This window comes from Mobula birostris, chromosome 8 (genome assembly GCF_030028105.1).
Source record: "Mobula birostris isolate sMobBir1 chromosome 8, sMobBir1.hap1, whole genome shotgun sequence".
NCBI classification, from domain to species: domain Eukaryota; kingdom Metazoa; phylum Chordata; class Chondrichthyes; order Myliobatiformes; family Myliobatidae; genus Mobula; species Mobula birostris.
The window spans coordinates 136,334,814-136,358,823 of NC_092377.1; the positions used below are offsets into that span (position 1 = coordinate 136,334,814).

The 24,010-nt window shown below is 45.2% G+C and overlaps 1 protein-coding gene across 2 annotated transcripts; it reads left to right on the forward strand.

Moving 5' to 3' along the window:
* On the forward strand, positions 1 to 23,618 carry LOC140201756 (gamma-glutamyl hydrolase). Of its 2 annotated transcripts, none has more exons than XM_072266378.1 (9): positions 1 to 393; positions 4,714 to 4,828; positions 5,704 to 5,754; positions 7,285 to 7,369; positions 8,160 to 8,298; positions 14,125 to 14,225; positions 15,431 to 15,524; positions 21,053 to 21,190; positions 23,221 to 23,618. In XM_072266378.1, the coding sequence occupies exons 1-9, from the start codon at positions 300 to 302 to the stop codon at positions 23,334 to 23,336; spliced, it is 933 nt and encodes a 310-aa protein (XP_072122479.1). In that variant the 5' UTR covers positions 1 to 299; the 3' UTR covers positions 23,337 to 23,618. The 2 variants fall into 2 exon arrangements, with proteins under 2 accessions (XP_072122479.1, XP_072122478.1); XM_072266377.1 differs by having other exon boundaries at positions 8 to 393; positions 14,119 to 14,225.
* The last annotated feature ends 392 nt before the right edge of the window (positions 23,619 to 24,010 follow it).

Here is a 24,010-nt window from a genome sequence, read left to right on the forward strand (position 1 = left end):
CCAACATTTTGTGTGCGTTGCCGCGGAGAATGGAGCACTTGTAACGCAGCGGCCCCAGAGCCGATCAGCAGGAAGGCAGACCCCGGCTCCTCGCTGCCATTTCGCTACAGCACCGGCCCCTCTGACGTCAGCGGCCGTCACGTCACGCCGCGGGGAATCCCGAGGAGCCCTGACCCTGACAGCCGGGTGAGCGCATCGCCAGTCGCTCGCAGACCGCCCCACCTGGTGAGATAAGCCGAACTGCCGCCGCCGGTAACCTCCAGCTGTCGGATCTCCCTGCCAGTCTGTTCAGCCGCGCAATGACTCGAGCAGGGGCGCTATTCCTCCTCACGTTCGGCTGCAGCTGTCTCGCTGGACTCAGGGCGCTGAAAGTCAACCAGAGACCCATCATCGGTAAGTTTCTGCAGAGGGGACTGCCAAAGGGATCTCCCTGCCACCATCTCTCCGCTCTTAATTCCCGTGATTCTGGCACCTCTTGTTCTTGTTCCGGTTGTTGAAAACAATCAGATCAGCTACACAAATCAGTCCAAGTCTATGGCCTGGCATCGGTGAACTTCTCACCAACTCCCATGTTACCCGATGGACTCAGGAGGCATCTCCTGCCCCTATTGTTGATAGCTGGAGTACCTCAGAACTGGAGTGGAAACAAGTTATCCTCGACCCCCCCCCCCCCCCCCCCGCCCCCAGGAACGTGCAAGGAAATCACAGATGTACAGTATTTATATGGGTTGCGGAACTCCTCAGCTATCGCTGTGAAACATAGAAGTCACATGCTGGGTCATTCAGAACTGAGCAGAGGAGAAATTCCTTTAAACAAAGGTGTAATTTTGAGCCGCTGGATGGAACTGAGGCCAAATCGCTATATATATTGGGGGAGAAGTTAGATGTACTGGCTAAGAGGGTGGGATAGGAGTGGCACGGTAGGTAAACTTTTATTGCACCAGTGACCTGGGTTCAATTCCCTCCACCACCTGTAAGGAGTTTGTACCTTCTCCCTGTGGGTTTTCCAGTCTCTCCCCACATACCAATGAGGGTCAGTGGGCTAAATGGTCACATGGGCATAATTGGACGACGTGGGCTCGTTGGGCCAGAAGGCTCACGCTGGCCCATTGCTGTATCCATAAGTAAAGGATATGGGAAGAAAGTAGGAAGATGATCTTGAACTTGAATCGTCAACCACACTGAGTGGCTGAGCAAGATCAAAGCTCCTAATGGCCATTCCTGCCCCCCAATTCTTTCAATTCAATATAGCAATTGTGCTGCTACTAATGCATCCACACTCTTTCTCATTTAGGGGATATACTGTACTTGGCCAGCACTTAACTGCTCTTCGGAAGGGGTAGTATGCTGTCTTGACCTGCTTCAGTCTTCCTGGTCAGATATATCCATTGTGCTAGTGGGTGGTGAGTTACAGGATATGAGCCCATAGATCTGCAAAAACAGCAATATCTAGCAATGGTTTCCTGCAAACTTAATGTCAGTTTCCTAACTGTGCATTCTTGGCTTCCTTCCCCTTTCTCAACTCTATACGCAACTTAGGTGATGTCTTCGATGAAAATACATTGGTTTTTGCAGAGACCCACAGCTCTGCTATGATGCTCCTTTCCTCCTCATGTTTTCCTCTGTTTCTAGAATGTTGAAACTGCCTGTCCAGCTTCTAGTTAGAAACATTACATAATATGGCGTGGAAGCAGGCTTGAGTCCTGATGAAGGGTCACAGCTCAAAATGTTGGCTGTTTACTCTTTTCCATAGATGCTACCTGCAACCTGATGAAGGGTCACAGCTCAAAATGTTGGCTGTTCACTCTATTCCGTAGATGCTGCCTGGCCCACAGAGTTCCTCCAGCATTCTCTGTGTGTTGCTATGGAAACGGACCTTTCCGCTCAAATGGTTCAAGCCTACCACAGTATTCTCCCTGGTAATCCAGTCACCTGCATTTGGCCCATAACCCTCCAAAGCCACACCCTTCCATGTACCCATCCTAATGCCTCTTAAGTGGTGTAATTATTCCTGCCTTGACCACTTCCTCTGGCAGCTCATTCCAGATACTCACCAACCTCTAGCTAAAAAGTTACCTCTCAGGTCTTGTTTGAATCTCCTCTTATCTTGTATCTGTGCTCACTAGGTCTGGATGTGTCAAACCTGGAGAAAGGTCTATGACTGTCCATATTATCCATACCCTTCATGATTTTATACATTTTTGTGAGTAGATGCCCCCCCCCCCAATTCTACTGTGCTCCAAGAAATAAAGGTCAATCATGGCCAACCTCTCCCTATAGCTCAGGCCTCTGATCAAAGGCTGCATCCTCATAAATCTCTTTTGCACTCTTCCCAACTTGACAACATCATTCCTATAACACAGCGTCCAACACCATACACTGTACTTCAAGTGCAGCCTCACAGCAACTTGTGTACCAACAACATAATGTCCCTACTCTTAATTTCATTATTCTTACTGACAACGGTCAGCATAGAATCTCAGGTGGTGACGAGAGGGCATACAGGAGTGAGATATGCCAACTAGTGGAGTGGTGCTGCAGCAACAACCTGGCACTCAACATCAGTAAGATGAAAGAGCTGATTGTGGACTTCAGGAAGGATAAGATGAAGGAACACATACCAATCCTCACAGAGGGATCAGAAGTGGAGAGAGTGAGCAGCTTCAAGTACTGGGTGTCAAAATCTCTGAGGATCTAACCTGGTCCCAACATATTGATGGAATTATAAAGAAGGCAAGACAGCGGCTATACTTCATTAGGACTTTGAAGAGATTTGGCATGTCAACAAATACACTCAAAAACTTCTATAGATGTACCATGGAGAGCATTCTGACAGGCTGCATCACTGTCTGGTATTCGGGGGGGGGTGGGTGGTGAGGGCTAATGCACAGGACCAAAAGAAGCTGCAGAAGGTTGTAAATCTAGTCAGCTGGATCTTGTGTACTAGCCTACAAAGTACCCAGGAAACTATCGACTTCAGCTTTAAATATGCCCACGGACTTGGCCTCCACCGCAGTCTGTGGCAGAGCCACTTCTCTATGGCTAAAAAATAAATCCTCCTTACCTCGGTTCTAGTGGGAGAATCAACCTTCAACCATCACTCACTGCTTTCTTTCATCAAGCCAATTTTGAATCCACCTTACTAACTGACCCCTGAACCCCATGAACCTTAATCTTCCAGATTAGTCTGCCATGTGGGACTTTGTCAAAGTCTTACTGAAGTCCATGTAGACTTCATCTACTGCACTACCTTCATCTATCCCCATCATTACCTCTTTGAAAAACTTCAAAAGATTCATCAGACATGAGCTCCCTCACACGAAACTTGGCCTCCAAAGTCACCTGTGGCAATGAATTCCTCAGATTCATCGCCCTCCGGCTAAAGAAATTCCTTCTCGTTTCTGTTCTAAAGTGATGTCCTTCTATTCTGAGGCTGTCCCCTCTGGTTCTAGACTCCCTCATTATAGGCAACATCTTCTTCACATTGACTCTACTAGGGCCTTTTGATATTCTATCATTTCAATGAAATCCCCCCTGGGTGTTGCCAGATACAACTGAATAAAACATTGCACTGCAGTGAGGCCAGGTTCATCCTTCATGACACTGGGAAAACAGAGAACCTTGGCATGTAATGACTCTCACTGTTTGACTATTCCTGTTCTATACACACAGCCTGCTACACTAAACACAAAGGTGGCCGTCAGAACTGGGGCTATATCAGGTACGTTGTCTCCACTTTTTCTCAAGACTTGTACAACATGACTTAGTGCATACCTGGATCTCTGTATGAAATGGAAGATGCCCCACATGACTGTCACGGCACAGGAGCTGAGGGTGGGGCATACCAGCACCGCTTACAGGAACACTGAGAGCACTGTGCAGCCGATGACCGGGTGCACTACCCTGTGATGGAGGGCCACTTCTACATTCTCAAACAAGAGAAAAATCTGCTGATGCTGGAAATCCAAGCAACACACGCACACACACACACACACACAATGCTGGAGGAACTCAGCAGGCCAGGCAGCATCTATGGAAAAAGAGTACAGTCAACATTTCAGGCTGAGACCCTTCAGAAGGACTGAAGAAAAATGCATTTCCTTTCCTTTTTGAAAAATGTTACTTGCCTATTCTAAACATAGAATCAATTCATTTGCCAGCATCTCTACATCTTCCTGCTGCCTTTCAGAATTTACCACGTTTCTTAATATAGAGCCTTCACTACATTTCAAATGGTCCACCGGAATCAATTTTATGAGCAGTAAATAAAGACAGTTCTGGGATCACCTTCCATGGATGCTCTTTATTGCTGGACGGTGATATTCTTGGGTAAAGTGCTGTTGGATTTCGACTATGGACTTTTCTTTGGTCTTACAGTTTTTTATATTCTGTGTTTTTCGCCTGATCTTTCTTGCTTTTTGTGAGTGTGCAGGGGGATTTGGGGGCCAATGTGCCTGTTCCGTTTTTGTGCGGGGAGGAAGGATTTGCGGGGTTGATAATCGGGCTGCCGTTCTTTTCTTTTCTGGTTTCGTGGCTATCTGGAGGAGAAGAATTTCAGAGTTGTATACTTTGATAATAAATGAACTTTTGAACTTTTTACTTGTACAACTGTACCATGCAACAGTGAAACCTTCCGGCGAGGAGGAAAAGGTGGAAGGCAAACTTCCCTAATATGCTGTTTATTAGCTTTCTCTACACTTGCATTCTCCATAGGAATATTGGCACAGGAATCCCATGATCCAGTCCTCCATCCATATGGGAAGACTTACATTGCTGCACCTTATGTGAAGTACCTGGAGTCAGCTGGCTGCAGAGTGACGCCAATCAGGTACTCTTCAGTGTCCTTAGATCAGTTCCTCTCAACAAATGGTATTGAATTCGATAAATACACTTGGGTTAGATACACATCCCATAACGAGAGCAGTTTTTGTTTTCTCAGCCCAACTACTTTTTAAGTGTGTGTATGTCTTCTTCTTGAGCCCATCACCCCTACTGGGGCGACAGCAGCTGGCTGGAGTCCTCTGTCCTGGGCTGAAGGTTAACTGGCCCTGTGGCCTCCACTTTCACCACACGACTTCATAGATCTTCCAGGCAAAGACCTTTCCTCTCCCAGTCTTTGGAGCTTCTGTAGCTGTGAGTTTTTATGGGAGGGGGTTGCTCGCCCCCTGCCCAAACCCCCTCCTCTCGCAGCTGGGCTTGGGACTGTCCATTGTCGAGTTAAATGTGTGAACAATGGTCGAGCAAAATGGTGTATATCTATTGTCAAGTATATATATTCTCGGTTCGGTGTTGCCTGAATGCCCTGAAGCTAATCACGGGGAAGTTGATCAGAGTTATTTAGCTGACAACAATGACTACCTTCAGGAAGGATTTACAGTACTCCATGGGTCGTGAGCATTTTGGGAAGTCCTGAGATCATAAAGTGCATACCATCAGTGCTACTAGCTAACATTTTCCTTTCTGAAGTAACTTCTGCAGCAAAGACAGGAGGCTGTCTAAAGTGTGCAGTTTTATACCAGCAAGAGTATATACTTCAAAGATTAGGAGAGAGAATTGTTGGGGGTGAGAGGAAATCAATCCAGGTTCATAATTAAGAAAGTGTTCAGTAGCTTTTAATTTAGGTAATGAAATATAGGGATGTTTTTGTAAAGAGTGAAAAATATGTCACTAACTTTGGGGTTGACATGCTTATTTTGAACACAGGATGAATTTGACACATGAAGAGTATGAAAGGATATTCTATTCAATCAATGGGTACGTAAATTAATAATTTAATCCTATAACTGGTGAGCTGTCAAAATCTGACTACTTGATTTAAACCACAGACATGCTGCCACATGTCGTTCCTGTGCTGTAATTAATGGTCCTGTGAATTATCTGCGGTTAATTAAATATCCTGAGTCTTTATTGAACTATGTACCTACATTCATACCTGAACCTGTACTGATCCACAGAACAGGTTCTTTGGCTCTCGCTGACCATCAAGTACAAATTTTACATCCGCGTAGTGCCACTTGGATCGAAGCTTCTGTCCCCTACTGATTCTAATGTTTGTTGTGTGGTTTCACTCAAGCAGTGAGTTCCAGATTCCAGCTATTGGGTGAATAAGTTCTTTCTCTCATCCCTTCTTGCCCCTTAAGCTAAACCTGCAACTTCCAGTTTAGATATCTGAGGTATGGGGAAATATTTCCTCTCATCCACTCTATCATCCGACCTTTAAATTTTTTTTTTCGTTATTTAAGTGCAATCGTGAACAATAGCCAGATCAGAAATGCTGATCAGGTCAACTAGTTCTCAAAGCAAACTCCGATAGGCCAATCAGATTGTTCACTGCTGCTCAGTGATAGGTCGTAGCAAGTACATAGAGCAGGCACAAGGGTCGCTCGCTCCTGTACCCCAGAAACACACCTGAGCGGTGCGGGGGAGGTATGTGCTATGCATGACCTGATCTGAAAGCATCATGTTGACTCGTAACAGATGGTGTTCGTGGTGCAACAGCTTGGTCAAGGATGAGGGTGATCAGCACTGATGGACAAATTATACATCCACTACCCAGTTAATACCTCCACTTCCCAGTTTGTTTGGCCCTTTACTCTCTGCCACTCCAAAAGCAGCTGGCTGACTCCATCCTCATAATTACCCTGTCCCAGGCAACATCCTGGTGAGTCACCTCTCCACCCTCTGCAGTGCAATCATGCACATCTTGTGATTTAACAAATCCACTAGTATCCCTCCTCCTCTTGCACCTCAACATCACCATTCTACATACCCGCTTCCGCCTTCCCCAACACTCCTTGTGGGAACGTCACTGAGAATGTGACTCTGATAAATGTTGGGCTGGGCACCCAGAGCACGCCCCTGTGCTCTCTCTCCAGAGTCACTCTGATGTCCACGTAGGAGAGAAGGATTTGATTTAATATCCATCGACACTGCACTGAGTTGTTAGCCAAGGTTATCTGCTGAAGGTGCAGTTTGAACCCACAACCTGCTGAATGAAGAGACGGCGGGCTCCCAAGTCGCTGGCATCTGATCAAAGAGTTGTGCCAGTCTTTGCTGTCAATGCTATGAACCACATGAAGAATGAATGGGTTAAAATATTATGTGGATGGAGGAACAAAGAAAACGGACATAATGCTGCATAAGTTGATTCTGTTTACAGTTACTGCTAAGGATGCCCTAGGAAAAAGAATCTGAGGATTGCATGTGGTGACATGTACGTACTCTGATAGTAAATATTGCTTTGAACTTTTTGAAAACATTCTATCATCCATTTCCTCTTCCTAGCGTTCTCTTTCCTGGTGGAGAAGCTAACTTGAAGACATCCAATTTTGTTAAAGTTGCAAAAATATTCTATGACCTTGCAATGAAGGTAAGTTTAGTCATCGAGTACAAGAGAAAATCTGCAGATGCTGGAAATTCGAGCAACACACACAAAATATGGGAGGAACTCGGCAGGCCAGGCAGCACCTGTGGAAAAAAGTAGTCGACATTTCAGGCCCAAACCCTTTGGCAGGACTGGAGAAAAAAAGCTGAGGAGTAGGTTTAAAATGTGGTGGTGGGGGGGAGAGAGAAACACAAGGTGATAGATGAAACTGGGAGGGGGGAGGGATGAAGTAAAGAGCTGGGAAAGAGATGGAAGGCCATGGAGGAAAGAAAAGGGGGGAGGAGCACCAGAGGGAGGCAATGGGCAGGCAAGGAGATAAGATGAGAGAGGGAAGAGGGGATGGGAAATGGTAAAGGGGGGGCATTACTGGAAGTTTGAGAAATTGATGTTCATGCCACCAGGTTGGAGGCCACCCAGATGGAATATAAGGTGTTGTTCCTCCAAACTGAGGGTGGGGAGCGTCATGACAGTGGAAGAGGACACCGAGGTAATCGCGTAGTTGTTCTGAATTTAATTAAGACAGGATTGGCCAACTATTTTGACACATCTGCAAGTTCAATTCTCTCTTGCCTATTGCTACTGATCTCAGATTTCTAAAATGAATGTGAGGTCTGTCATGGGGTTCTCACAAGCTTTGTCAGAGTCATTGGTATGGCTTGATGTGCCAAGTGCCTTGTTACTTTAAAAGTTTAACAGGTATAGATTATTGCTTGCAACCCATGTTTATTAAGTTCATTCTTCTGAGTTTCATCCCATTTCTCTGTTGTTTCTACAGGCCTTTGATAGTGGTGATTATTTTCCTATATGGGGAACCTGTTTGGGACTACAGGCCCTGGCCATGTTGACAGCTGGAAAGAACTTACTAATACACACTGACAGTGAGAACATTGCTCTCCCACTTAATCTGACCAAAGGTAAGAACGCTTTGTGACAAAGTATCCGTGGCTGGGAATTTGCTATGTAAAAGGAATGCAGTCGGACTGTACTGCACTACAAGTTTGGGCAGGTTAATATTGTAAACAAAACTCCAGTGCTGCATCACTTTAATCCAAGCAGCAAGAGAGGAGGTCACACCAATCAGGGCCGAAAATGCTGATATCAAACTTAAAGAAGTATATAATGCATAAACAGGTCGATAATCTTTCAATCATTTGCCAATTAAAGCCAGTCAGAAACGTAAACCATAAGAACATAAGAACTAGGAGCAGGAGTCGGCCATCTGGCCCGTCGAGCCTGCTCTGCCATTCAATAAGATCATGGCTGATCCGACCATAGACTCATCTCCACCTACCTGCCTTTTCCCCGTAACCCTTAATTCCCCTGCTATGCAAAAATCTTTCCAACCTTATCTTAAATATATTCACTGAGGCAGCCTCCACTGGTTCATGGGGCAGAGAATCCCGCAGATTCACCACTCTTGGGGAAAAGCAGTTCCTCCTCAACTCCGGCCTAAATCTACTCCCCTGAATCATGAGGCTATGTCCCCAAGTTCTAGTCTCACCTACCAGCAGAAACAACTTTCCTGCCTCTATCTTATTTATCCCTTTCATAATTTTATATGTTTCTATAAGATCTCCTCTCATTCTTCTGAATTCCAGCGAGTACAGTCCCAGGGGACTCAATCTCTCCTCACAGTCTAACCCCTCATCTCTGGAATCAACCTGGTGAACCTCCACTGCACTGCCTCCAAAGCCAGTATATCCGTCCTCAAGTAAGGAGACCAGAACTGCACACAGTACTCCAGGTGCGGCCTCACCAGTACCCTGTACAGTTGCAGCATAACTTCCCTGCTCTTAAATTCAATCCCCCTAGCAATGAAGGCCATTTGCCTTCCTGATAGCCTGCTGCACCTGCAAACCAACCTTTCATGATTCATGCACAAACACTCCCAAGTCCTTCTGCACAGCAGCACGCTGCAGTCTTTTACCATTTAAATAATCTAATCTTCTATTTTCCTTCCAAAGTGGATAACCTCACATTTACCAACATTGTACTCCATCTGCAAGGAAGACAGTAAAAATGCCTGTAGGTATTCTAAAAAAGTGTTAACAGTCTGCCAGTCCTGTTGGAAAAGTCTGGTGATTAAAAATGCAAAATAAAGGGAGGTGCCCAAGAAGTCATGAGTGTTTTGCATCAGTGTTAACGTTGAGGACCCAGCTAACTTCCCAGAAGCAGCCGTAAGCCAGGAATTGAAAGAGAGGAACCATCTCAAAAAAAAACTACAGTCACGCAGAAAATGTTACAAAAGAAAAGATGGAACTACAGCTGAACAAGTTTGGAGATGCTATGGTCTGTCTTAGTTGATGGGGGAGGTTCTGTTTTTCTACTTTTTGTGAAGATTCTATATATATATTGCAAATATAATTCAATTTATCGAGAATGGGAGAGAGACAGAAAGCAGGAAGCTTCAGGCCATTTAGTTTAATATCTCCCAGAGGGATAATGTTAGATTCTATTACAAATGACTTTATATATCAGGGCCCTTAGAAAACATACCAAAGTAACCAGGCAAAGTTCAATGGTTCAGTTTAATATCAGAGAATGTGTACGGAATACAACCTGAAATTCTTGCTCTTCACAGAGACATCTATGGAACAAGAAACCCCAAAGAATGAATGATTGCAACATCAGAACCCCAAAGACCCCCCCATCCCATGCACAAGGTTATTATGAAAGGGAAGGCAAGGTCTTAGATTTCCCAAGGCATTGGTAAAGTTCCACTTCACATGTTATTGTGGAAGATAAATACTCATGGTGTAGGAGGTAACGTTGGTTTTAATTGGCTGGCTAAAGAGTAATCGTGTATTGGCCATTATGGTTGCACTGCTCCTGAGAAACGCTGTCTCATTCTGCCCTGCAGAGCTGATGTACGGTTAGAATGACAATAAAGTTTTTTTGAATCTTTGAATTTTGAAATCTGGTTGGCAAGTTGATGTGCCCCAGGAATGGTGCTTTGCCCTCAACCTTTTGTAATTAATACAAATATATACCCCTAAATTTGCTCACAAAACAATCAATGATTGACCTCCTTCTTTAAGTAAGCTTGGATTACACGTGGGTTATCTTGTGAGCAAATGACAAATTGCTGGAAGAACTCAGCAGCCAGTCAGCATCTGTGGAGGGAAATAGACAGTCAGTATTTCTATTCAAGACCCTTCATTGGGACTGAGAGGGTAGAGGGAAGATAGCCAGTATGGATAAGTGAAGGGAAGGGGTGGGTCAAGATCTGGCAATGCAATGGGTGAACTCAGACCTCCAGGCTCAAGAACAGTAACTACCCTTCAACCATCAGGCTCTTGGAAAAAAAAAGGGATAACTACGCTCATTTAAAAACTCATTTATCTTGTTATTTCATGCTCGTTATTTAATGCTATTTATTTATTAACTTCATTTGCATAGTTTGTTTACAGTTTACAGTTCCTGATGTTTACAGATCCTGTTTACAGCTACTGTTCTATAGATTTGCTAAGTACGCACGCAGAAAAAGAATCTGGGGGTTGTATGTGGTGACATATATGTACTCTGATAATAAATTTTACTCAGTGAAGAGGGATGATTGGCAGATGGAAAAGGGAAGGGTGGGAGGTGATGGCTAAAGGTAACGAAGGCCAGATGATGGAGTGATGTGGGAAGGTGGAGCATGGAACCAAATAAAGGAGGTGGGGAGGGCAGATGGGAACAGTGGGGGGTGGGGGGAGTGGACCCAAATGTAAGGCTGGACAGGCTTCGCTTGTATCTGCTAGTTCAGAAAGGTGAAAGAGGACATGATTGAAATAGATGATGTTGTGCGTGTTGGGTGTGGAAAGGATATTTTATCATGTGGTAGAATCTACAACTAGACAGTCACTTTAAAAATAAGGCAAACTTTATACTTTATACCTTATTGTTGCCAAACAATTGATACTAGAACGTACAATCATCACAGCGATATTTGATTCTGCGCTTCCCGCTCCCTGGATTACAAATAATAAATATTAAAAATAGTAAAAATTAGTAAATATTAAAAATATAAATTATAAATCATAAATAGAAAATAGAAAAATGGAAAGTAAGGTAGTGCAAAAGAACCGAGAGGCAGGTCCGGATATTTGGAGGGTACGGCCCAGATCTGGGTCAGGATTCGTTCAGCAGTCTTATCACAGTTGGAAAGAAGCTGTTCCCAAATCTGGCCGTATGAGTCTTCAAGCTCCTGAGCCTTCTCCCAGAGGGAAGAGGGATGAAAAGTGTGTTGGCTGGGTGGGTCGTGTCCTTGATTATCCTGGCAGCACTGCTCCGACAGTGTGCGGTGTAAAGTGAGTCCAAGGACGGAAGATTGGTTTGTGTGATGTGCTGCGCCGTGTTCACGATCTTCTGCAGCTTCTTCCGGTCTTGGACAGGACAACTTCCATACCAGGTTGTGATGCACCCTAGAAGAATGCTTTCTACGGTGCATCTATAAAAATTAGTGAGGGTTTTAGGGGACAGGCCAAATTTCTTTAGTTTTCTCAGGAAGTAAAGGCACTGGTGGGCCTTCTTGGCGTGAACTCTGCTTGGTTGGACCAAGCATTTAATCTGGCCCTCCACCACCGCTACCTTATCATATCCTGTTGGAGTTACCTGATGTACAGACACTCAGGCCTTGTGTGTATTATGGACATATGGACATACAATCAGTTTTTGTATATAAGATCTCTTATATATTTATACTTATTGTGTTCTATATCGTACTGTGTTCTTTTTGTGCTGCATTGGATTTGGAGTTACAACTCTCCTTTACACTTTTGTACTGGAAATGACAATAAGCAATCCTGAATCTTGAATTCTTCTTCCTCAGAGGATTGTGAGTCTTTGGCGCCCTCTTCGTTGGAGGACAGTGGAAGCAGACTATTTGAATAGCTTTGAGATAGAAGCTGACAGGTTCCTGTATGTGAGGGGTGAAAGGTTACTGTGAGCAGACGGAATGACAGAGTTGAGGTTACAATCAGGTCGGCTACGTGGAAAATGGTGGAGTAGACGTGCTCCTAATTTGCATTTTTGGACAGGTGTTCATTATGTAAATTGGGTAAGAACCTCTATGGTAACATGCTTGGTGCAGATCAGAAGGAAGTTCTGTTTTAAACTTAGAGATACAGTGGGGAATAGGCCCTTCTCAACCTTCGAGCTGTGCCACCAGCAACCTCTGATTTAACCCTAGCTGAATCACAGGACTGTTGACAACACACACAAAATGCTGGAGGAACTCAGCAGGCCAGGCAGCATCTAGGAAAACAGTAACAGTCAACGTTTCAGCCGAAATGTTCCTCCAGCGTTCTGTGTGTGTTATTCGGATTTCCAGCATTTGCAGATTTTCTCTTGTTCGGGACTATTGACAATGATCAATTAATCTACTAACCGGTATGTCTTTGGACTGGGGGCGGGGGTAAACTGGAGCATCTGAAGGAAACCCACACATTCCACAGGGAGGGTGCACAAACTCCTCACAGAGGGCATCGGGGCTGAACTCCGAGCTCCAACACTCCAAGCTGTAATGGCGTTGTGCTGACCCCTACACCACATTGTGCCCCAAACCAAATGCTTTGCCGGTTTGGGCTGACTTGTTTGTGCACTGGCAGGTGCAATCTTTCAGATGTGTGGTGAACCAGAACCCTACACTTATTTGAAGAAGAACACACCAACATTACTACAGATTGGGACAACATCTCCACACTCAGTATCAATGCAGGTGCACCAGCTGTGTGCTTAGCCCTCTGCTCTACTCACTCTATAGTTGGGATTATGCGGCCAAGTAGAGTTCCAATCCGCATTTGAGTTCACCACCGTCCTCGGCTGAGTCAGAGGTGTTGACAGAGCAGCATAAAGGAGGGAGGTTGAAGACGTGCTTGAGTGGTGCCACAACCTCTCACTCAACGTAAGCAAAAGGAGCTGATCATTGATGACAGGAGGAAGAAACCAAAGGCCCGTAAGCCAGTCCTCATTAAGGGTATTGGAGTTGGTGAGAGTCAGTAACTCTAAATTCCTTGGTGGATCAGAGGATCTGTCCTGGGACCAACATATAAATACCACCACAAAGAAGGCACAGCAGTGCCTCGACTTTCTTAGAAGTTTGCATTGATGTCGCCAAAAATGTTGACGCCTCTATCTATAGAAGCCCAGTGGAGAGTATCCTAACTGGTTGTATCACTTCCTTGTATGAAACACCAGTGCCCAGAAGCAGGAAAAACTACGGAAAGTGGTGGATACAGCCCCGTCCATCACAGGTGAAGCCCTCCCCACCACTGAGTACATTTGCACAAGAAGGCAGCATCCATCATCAAAGACCCCTACCATCCAGGCCACTCACCACTACCATCGGGTATGAGTTACACAAGTCTTGGGTCCCACACCGCCAGGTTCAGGAACAATTATCACCCTACAACCATCAGGCAGGCTCCTGAACCAGTGCGGATAACTTCACTCACCACAAATCTGAACTGATGCTATGATCAGCACTCTCACTTTCAAGGGCACTTTACAACTTGATCTCAGTGTGATTTTTATTTGTACAGTCTGTCTTCTTTGCAGATCGGTGCTTATCAGTCTGCATCTGTTCAGTTTTTCATAAAGTTCTGTTGTATTTTCCTGTAAATGCCTGCAGAGCATGAATCTCAAGGTGGTACAAGGTAACAAATATGTACTTTGATAATCAATTTTACTTTGAACTTTGTATTCTGAACTTCATTCGTCAACTCACATCAGCACCATTTCTTTCTTCCCAGCTGCAGCATCCAGCAAAATGTTTCAGAGCTTTCCACCCGATGTTTACAGAGCATTGTCCACTGAGCCTCTGGCTGCAAACTTCCATCACTTTTCTCTTTCCGTGCAGGTAAAGTTTGCCTGAAGTCTGGTATGTTTCTGCGGCCTGTGCAGTCGGCAGGTACTGTGCAGCGCACAAGGAATTCTGTGAAAGGCTAACGTAAGGACCGGGTTGGCACTGTAGGTTGATGCAATATAACTAAATCAGTATAACTACATAAACAACAGGAATTCTGCAGATGCTGGAAATTCAAGCAACACACATCAAAGTTGCTGGTGAACACAGCAGGCCAGGCAGCATCTCTAGGAAGAGGTACAGTCGACGTTTTGGGCCGAGACCCTTCATCAGGACTAACTGAAGGAAGAGTTAGTAAGAGATTTGAAAGTGGGAGGGGGAGGGGGAGATCCAAAATGATAGGAGAAGACAGGAGGGGGAGGGATGGAGCCAAGAGCTGGACAGGTGATTGGCAAAAGGGATATGAGAGGATCATGGGACAGGAGGCCCGAGGAGAAAGACAAGGCGGGGGGGCGAACCCAGAGGATGGGCAAGGGGTATAGTCAGAGGGACAGAGGGAGAAAAAGGAGAGAGAAAGAATCTGTGTATAAAAATAAATAACGGATGGGATACGAGGGGGAGGTGGGGCATTAGCGGAAGTTAGAGAAGTCGATGTTCATGCCATCAGGTTGGAGGCTACCCAGACGGAATATAAGGTGTTGTTCCTCCAATCTGAGTGTGGCTTCATCTTTACAGTAGAGGAGGCCGTGGATAGACATGTCAGAATGGGAATGGGATGTGGAATTAAAATGTGTGGCCACTGGGAGATCCTGCTTTCTCTGGCGGACAGAGCGTAGGTGTTCAGCAAAGCGGTCTCCCAGTCTGCGTCGGGTCTCACCAATATATAGAAGGCCACATCGGGAGCACTGGACGCAGTATATCACCCCAAGTATAACTACATAGTGGTGTGACTCATCGTATGCATCCACTGCACTCAGACCTGTTAATTAACAGCATTGCTGTCGATTCCAGCAAATTTAAATGCTTTAGGGGGAAGAGGGATGAAGAACCAGTTGAGGGAATGAGGAAGATATTGCAATCTCTTACATCAGTCATTTAATTAGATTAAGGAAGTTTCTCTTTCACACAACAGTCATTGGCAAGCAAAATCAATTCACTTATCTAAATGTAACCATCCAGAAAGATGCTCACCTTCCTCCCTTGTAGCAAGCATGTACTGCATTTGCTTTCTGTGTACAGTTGTTTCTGCTTTTTCACAGGCCTTTCAGGAAAATGAGAAGCTAAATACATTCTTTTCGATCCTGACCACGAATACCGATAGGAAGGGCATTCAATTTGTGTCAACGATGGAGGGTAAGGCGAATGAAGTGATTGCTGTTGTAGAATGAAAGTAAGAGGGTAACTGGTTGTTTAGCACAATTTCCTTATCTGCCTTAATATCCACCTGCAGGCGAATTAGTCATTCTTGAAATATAAAATCGATAAGAATTGTTCAGAAGAAGTCAGCGTGTATTTTTCACCATTCTTCCGTGTACCTTATCAACCCTCACTGTAGAAGTAATAGGTTGAGAACTGTTTTTTGTAGAACTTGCAGAACTGTCAGTACCTCCAGTTGAACTCTGTCTTGTGTGTTTTCCTCCGAGCCATCAGTCTGTGGTTTTGTATTGCCATGTGCTCTTGTTTGTTTTCATGCCCCATGTGCTCCTGTCCCCGCCCCTGCTCTACTCCGTCCCCTGGATTACTGAGTACTCCGTCTCTCACCCGTTTCTCATTATTACCTGTATTACTGCCACCTGCATCTCATTGTGCTCCACCTATCATCTGCCTCTCTGTGTATTGCTCAGTGTATTCCAGTCCTGTGTTTTCAGATTTTACTGTCAGGATGCTGAAGCAGGGACCCAATCACAGACCAAGTACTGTGTGCACTGTCATATTTACTGAGTAGCAAATCCAGAGGGGCAACTAAGTTGGTGTCAAAGTTCAGGCGTAGATCAAAAATTCCAGAGAAATCCAAAAACCAGAATTGGGAAACAGGCAGAGTCGATATTCGGATGGACAGAGTATAGATATGAATGCTGGAAAGGCTCAGGAAAATTCACTAGCACAATCTGGCAACAAACAGGTGAAAACACAGGAACCAGGTTGGAGGAACAACACCTTATATTCCGTCTGGGTAGCCTCCAACCTGATGGCATGAACATTGACTTCTCTAACTTCCGCTAATGCCCCACCTCCCCCTCGTACCCCATCTGTTACTTATTTTTATACACACATTCTTTCTCTCACTCTCCTTTTTCTCCCTCTGTCCCTCTGAATATACCCCTTGCCCATCCTCTGGGTTCCCCCCCTCTTTGTCCTTCTTCCTGGGCCTCCTGTCCCATGATCCTCTCATATCCCCTTTGCCTATCACCTGTCCAGCTCTTGGCTCCATCCCTCCCCCTCCTGTCTTCTCCTATCATTTTGGATCTCCCCCTCCCCCTCCAACTTTCAAATCCCTTACTCACTCTTCCTTCAGTTAGTCCTGACAAAGGGTCTCGGCCTGAAACGTCGACTGTACCTCTTCCTACAGATGCTGCCTGGCCTGCTGTGTTCACCAGCAACTTTGATGTGTGTTGCTTAAATTTACAGCATCTGCAGAATTCCTGTTGTTTGCGTTCAAAGATAACCCAGCCTCTATTTAATAGTGTCTAATCCAGGGAATTTCCTGGTGAACCTCTTCGGCACTCTCCCCCCATGAGGTGACCGGAAATGCACCAAACATGGCCTAACTAGAATTTTGTATATCCTCAACATGACTTCCTGACTTCTGTACTCAATGAAGGCAAGCTCACTATATGTCACCTTTTACCCCATCCTGTCCCCTTGCCTATAATTTCCTAGTTTATCTTTGTTGCTCTTCTTAAAGGAATAACATTAGCTATTCTTCAGTCCTCTGGGACCTCACCTGCAGCTAAAGAGGACACAACGATTTCTGTCAAGGTATTTCTTCCCTTACCTCTTTCTGTATCCTGGGATGGATCCTGTTTGGACTCTGGGACCCAAACTATCTTTCTTCTTAGCATCAACATGTCCTAGAATATCAACACACACTCCCATAAGCCTCACCATCTCCCAAGACCCTCTTGGTGAATACCAGTACAAAGTAGTAACTTAGGACTTGACCATTTCCTCAGGCTCCAAGCATGAATGCCCATCTTTGTCCTTGAATGGACTTGTCATTCCCTAAATACCCTCCTGCTTTAATACAAATATAAAATGCCTTAGTATTCTCCTTAATCCTACTGGCCAAGGAACTTCATGGCCCTTGTTAGACTTCCTAATTCATCGATTAGGTTCTTTCCTGCTTCCTTTTTATTCCTCAAGTCCTGACCTAAATCTTATAGCTTATTTTTTGCCTTTTGAAGTTAACATGGTATCTCTTCCCAAACCTTACCGGGAACATGTGAGGATGAAAAGTACTCTCTTTACACCCACAACTGTGTGGCTAGGCACAGTTCAGACAGGGCAACTATAAATTTGCCGACAACACCATCGTTGGCAGAATTTTAGAAGGAGACAAGGAGGCATACAGGAGTGAGATAGATCAGCTGGTTGGGTGGTGTCACAACAACCACCTTGCACTCAACGTCAGTAAGACCAAAGAACGGATTGTGGGCGTCAGGAAGGGGAAGTCGAGGGAACACACTCCAGTGCTCAATGAGGGATCAGCAGTGGAAAGGGTGTGCAGTTTCAAGTTCCCGGGTGTCAACATCTTTGAAGATCTACCCTGGTCCAACATATTGATACAATTACAAAGAAGGTTCAACAGTAGCTATATTTCATTAGGAGCTTGAGGAGATTTGGTACATCACCAAAAGACTTTGGCAAATTTCTATAGCTGTTCTATACAAAGCATTCTAACTGACTGCATCACCGTCTGGCATGAAGGGTTCGCTACTCAAGACTGGGAAAAGCTGCAAAGCGTGGCAAACAGCCAGTTCCATCATGGGTACTGGTTTCCCCAGTATCCAGGACACCTTCGAAAGGCAATGCCTCAAAAAGGTGCCAGCCATCATTAAGGACCCCCATCACCCAGGACATGCCCTCTTCTCATTGCTACCATCAAGGAGGAGGTACAGGAGCCTGAAGACACACAATGTTTCAGGAACAGCTTCTTCCTCTCCAGCATCAGATTTCTGAATGGACAATACACTGTTCCTCTTTTTGAACTACCTATTTAATTTACATATATATCTTATTATAATATATATTTTTATTATTACGTATTTTTATGTACTGTTGCTGCAAAACAGCAAATTTCAGGACATATGCCAGTGATAATAAATCTGATTCTGAACTTGCTGATCCTGAACTCCAACCATCTGGGCCCTAAAAGCTGACAAATACGGACTTACCCCTAGATAACCACTCCCATGCTACTCTCCCTGGTTCCTGCCTCATACTTTCTTCCCCTGAGTTAGCAATTCCTTATGACGGCCCACCTTATCCTTACCCATAACTGTTTTAAATCTTAGAGAATTATGATAGCCATCAAAACTGATGGGGCTCATTTCACAGCTCAGGATCTAGTAAGCCAAATTAGACTATCTACATGCGTTCAAAGAAACCTTCTGAACGCACCTTGTAAATTCTTCCCCATCAGCAAAAGGAGAGTCCTAATTAACATTAATGAAGCTGAAATCATCCACTGCAACTACCTTATGTTGATATCTTTCCATGATCTGCCTGTACATTTGTTCCTATCGCTCCTGCTGGCTATTGGAAGGCCAATTGTACCATCCCATCATAGTGAAAGCCCCTTTCTTACTCCTGGATTCCATCCATAGACCTTGCTGGATGGAGCCTCCTCTAAGTGACATTCTCCTTGATCTATAATGCAGCTCCCCACCGCTTTCACATCCCTCTCTGTCACGGTTGAACATTTAAATCCTGCAACATCGAGTAAGATTATCCTATACCCAGTGGTGTTTGAAAAGATGAAAGCTGATGTTGAAATATATTCAATAAATATCCTGAGAGACTCTCACACCGCGAAACTGAGAATCAGGACCCCTGTTAATGATAATCTGACTATTTTAGCCAGCAACCAGGTCATTGGCCCGTTCATTTCCTCCACTTTTCTGCCTGACCACCTCCCTAAGCCTTTCTCCAAATCCCCAAGGCTTCTAATCGTCTCTCCAGCCTCTTGGTAAATGCTTTTACCCTCACAGTTCCATCGTGGGCAATGTCTTCTCACACAGCCAGCTCTCCTGTACCGGGGGGGGGGGGAGTCTTCCACACCCCCAGGGATATGAAAATTAAGAAATTGAGTAGAATATTCTTTTCCAAGAACCTCTTAATGTAAGAAGCATTTGAAGTGAACAATCAAAATAAAAGTAATATAAAAGCCAAGTAGATACACAGGAGAAGGAAATTGGGTGCGTGTTAATAATGTGGAGCGAGCTCAACGGGATCCTTTTGTGAAAAGATTGGGTTGGGCTTTTTGTGAATTTTTTTGTACATTCTTTTGTGTCTGTGTGAGTTACTTTTGGGTGCTCTGGTTTCCTCCCACGTCCTAAAGATGTGACGGTCAGTGGGTTAAGTAGCCTCTATAAATTCCCTCCAGTGAGTAGACGGAGGGAATTGAAGGGAACCTGGGAGAATAAAATAGGATTGATGGGTTAGTGTAGGATTGGTGTAGAAATCGGTGCCTGATGATCTGCAGGGACTTGGTGGGCCAGAGAACTTGTGCTTCTCAATGACTTTCTGAAAATATTCCACGGGACTTTTCTCTGTATTTCTATTGGAATAATCGCTACACCTCTCTCTGTAGTTGGATCTTGGACTTCTTGACAGAAAGAGTCAATCTGTGTTGGTAGCTCCGTCTCTGGCTCCATCACACTGAGCACCAACGCCCCTCAGGGCTACGTGCTTGGCCTGCTGCCTACACTGGCAGATCATTAAGTTTGCGGATGACACAACAGTGGTTGGGCCTCATCAACAATGACGAGGTACAGGGAGGAGATAGAGTGACTACTAGAATGGTGCGGGCGCAACAACTTGAGTCTCAGTGTGGACAAGGCTAAGGAGATGATTGTGGACTTCAAGAAGGTGCAGGTTGACCGCTCCTCACTGACCATAAACACCTCCTCTGTGTAGGGAATTAGGAGCACCAAGATTCCCCAATTCCTCCTCTTTAGACAAGAAAGCACAGCAGTGTCTCCATTTCCTGAGGAGGCTGAGGTGATTGCGGCATCTCCCCACCCTCCATCCTAACCAACTTTTACAGCAGCGCCGCTGAGAGTCTCCTGACCAGCTACAACTGACCGCAAGACCCGACAAAGGATTGGGCAGACTGCTGACAGGACCATCGAGGCCCACCCATCACAGATACTTACCAAGAGCACCGTGTACGCAGGGCCCTCAGCATTGTCAATGATCCCTCCCATCCGTCCGACAATCTCCTTGACCCCCTACCATCCGGCAGGAGACACCACAGCACCAGCACAAGCACTGTTAGGACGGCAGGCATCTTCTCCACCCAGCTCGTGAGACTACTCGGCTCTCCGCCACCACCCAGGTCTCATCATGTATGAAGCACCAATAGTGTTACACTGTTCACTTCTTCACTCGTGACGTAAAAGCAGCTTACTGTTTGTTAATTTATCTGTGGCAGTATTATTGTATGTTTTGTGGATGGGTTGTGTGCACATTGATCGTTTCATGTGGTATTATATATGTGCACACAGATGAAATTACTGTAACCAAGAACTTGAACTTGGAGCTGCAAGCATAACAGAATTGCACGATGATCTGTTTTAAAGTCAGGATGAGTAGATGGTAAACCTGGCTATTTTCACTTAGGTTCCTAATGAAGATTTTTCATTCGTCCATCACTCCAGGGGTCCATTATCCTTTCTACGGGGTCCAGTGGCATCCAGAAGTAAATCGGTTCCAGTGGCAGCCGGATATGGCTTTCCCGCACTCTCCATATGCGGTTCAAGTCTCCTTTCTCCTCGCTGATTTTTTAGTGAATGAAGGTACTGTGTTGACGCCCAAGAGCATGAAAGATAGCAGGTCACCATATCCGAAAACAGAATTTCAATTTGGGTGGGGGGGGCGAGGGGTGGCAGGCAACACGGTAGTATAATGGCTAGCGTAATGTTATTGCAGCACTAGTGACCTGGGTTCCATTCCCACCACTGTTTGTATTGAGTTAGTATCTTCTCTCAATGACCAGGTGGATACTCCACTCTCCTTCCACTTTCCAAAGACGCAGGTTACTTGGTCACATGGGCGTACTTGGGCATCAGGGGCCTGTTACCATGCAGTATCTCCGAACTAAATCTTTAAAAACTTATTTTTCTTTTTTGTATGCTGATGAATAATCTAGAAGTGAAAACCAAAAGAATTAGGCCCTCACATAAGTGTTTAACGTGGAGCGAATCAAATCTCCTACACAGATGTCATGAGCAGTATGTCCAGTTCTCCTACTTCAGTTCAAGTAACGGAACTGACTGTAGGGCAGCTAAAATGTTGGTGCTTCCTAGTGGTCAGCTGGTGCTGGGAGGGTTGCACCTCGACCAACTGGTGGCGCACTGAGATCAGCGACGGACTCCGGAGCGAAGGTCCCCGAATTCGAATCCAGGTCGGGCCGCCCCCGAGCACGCTTTCCATCCGTGCCGGGTTGAGTGTTGAGCTAGCCACTCGGCCTTGTAAAAAATACAAAGGTCGAGTCAGGAACGTTCATAACGTGACCCGGTTAATCCTGACACCACATGCCAGACAGGAATGGCTGAATGTCTGGTCCGACACGCTTAAAAAAAAAACCCAGGATAGTCCCAGATTTATTGTTTTCTCCATTCCGATTTAGCTGAGGTTAATTGGGGTGACACAAGGGGATTCTGCGGGTGCCGGAGACAGTGAGCAGCTCACACAAAATGCTGGAGGACCTCTGCAGGCCAGTGGGAAGAAAGTGAGCATTCAACATTTGTGCCCAGACCCTTCATCAGCACTGGAAAGGAAGGGGGCAGAAGCCAGAATAAAAGGGTCGGTGGGTTGGCGGGGGGGGGGGGGAACGTAAGTTGGTAGGAGATAGGTGAATCCAGGAGAGAGGGGAAGGTAGGAGGGTATTGGAAGGGTATGATGTGAGAGAGGTAAGGAAGTGATGGAAGAGGGCTGAAGAAGAATAGGCAAATCTAATCGCCGAGCACCGTCACAACTGCCCCCTGGTGGCCACTCCCCATTCCCACACCAAACTGCATGTCTAGGGCCTCCTCCACTGCCACGATGAGGCCAGATGCAGGATCAAGGAGCAACACCTCTCATTCCGAGCTGGTGGCATCGATATCGATTTCTCTAGCTTCCAGTAACTGCTTCCCTCTGTTTTCCCCCAGCTCCCCACCTTTGTCCTCCCTCATTATAGTGGCCCTCTCACCCCTGCCAATCGCCTCCCTCTGGTTCTCCACTTCCTTCCTTTTACCCCATGGTCCACTGCCCTCTTTAATCAGATTCCTTCGCCTCTTCCACCTATCACCACCCCCTCCCCAGCTTCTCCTGAAGGAAGAACCATCATACCATGCTTTGTTCCTGAACACTGTCCAGTAACCTTTGTCAATGTATTGGTGTAGATTTTTCAGAATACAGCATCTCCCTTCACTATAATTATAACGCAGCTAAATGCCCTGCTGGCGAGCGCTTTCAGACATGAAAATTTGATTGAGGTATTGGATTTGAGCTCTCTGTTACTACGGTTCACTTCTCAGATTTCAATATAAATTCCCGATTTACTTCCTGTACGTGCGTTTACCTTCTCTGGTACAAAGAGAAGCTCGAATTCACGGGAGGTCATGCTTTCTGAGGATTGATCACTGGGTGACTGTTTCAGCTGAGACTGTGATTGTTCCTGCTGGTCTCTGGAATGAGGATGATAGTCATAACACCAGTCACAGGCTGAAGACAACATTTCTCCCATTGTTCATTGTGAACCTGTTCCTGAGCTCAAAGACCATTATTTTGATAAATCCCCTTCCTGATTTACTTGCCGCTGACTACAAAATTTCTTTCACAGCCAGGAAGAACTTGCATAGTTTCCCAAGCCCAGAAGAAGAGAGCGCATCTCTGATCTATAACTACAATCCACGATATGTACCTGCATCCAGCTATATTCAAGTTTATTTCTTCTAAACAAATACAAAGACGGTATCAGTTACTGCGATAACCTTTCCTTTAGTAAAATCCGCATTATAGTCACCTGACTGTCGAGCTCATCTGCTTGGAATGAATGTGAACATCACTTATGGATTCAGACCCTGAACATGCGTAAATTTATGTGCACTATTAATACATTATGCAAAAATTGAAGTTTGCCATTCCTAAAACCCCCTCTGTAATTTCTCCTCTACTTTGTTCTGTCTACATTATTTGTATGTTGATGTAATTACTTCAATAAATATTTATTCCACAGGTTGGATGCTTTAGCTCTTAATTCACTGGTACTGCATCCCAGTGCAACCACAGAAAATAGGTGTGATGTTGGTTCATTTTAGGTAACGTCCTGGTTTGATGAAGGAACACAACCGAACTATGTTCTTTTTTTAATCACAGACAAGAGAAAACCTGCAGATGCTGGAAATCCAAGCAATACCCAAGACAGATTTCAAATTTCAATTCTACCAAAATTACAGTACCACTGAAGCAAAATTAAAAACAGGTGGACAGAGTGAGGGAGAAAAGAGTGAAAGTGACAGCAGAGACAGACAAATACAAACCAGCTTAGAGCGGCAGGACAGGAAACCTTATTACTGACTGGTTGATGGCAGATTCCAAGCAGCAGTGCCCGTAAGAGTTCGCATGTAGTG

Excerpts from the sequence above, each read along its gene's own strand:
- LOC140201756 (XM_072266377.1), top strand. The coding sequence starts at position 300 with ATGACTCGAGCAGGGGCGCTATTCCTCCTCACGTTCGGCTGCAGCTGT. Across the intron at positions 4,829-5,703 it reads TGCAGAGTGACGCCAATCAG|GATGAATTTGACACATGAAG; the intron begins GTACTCTTCAGT and ends TTTTGAACACAG. Across the intron at positions 15,525-21,052 it reads ATTTGTGTCAACGATGGAGG|GGGTCCATTATCCTTTCTAC; the intron begins GTAAGGCGAATG and ends CCATCACTCCAG.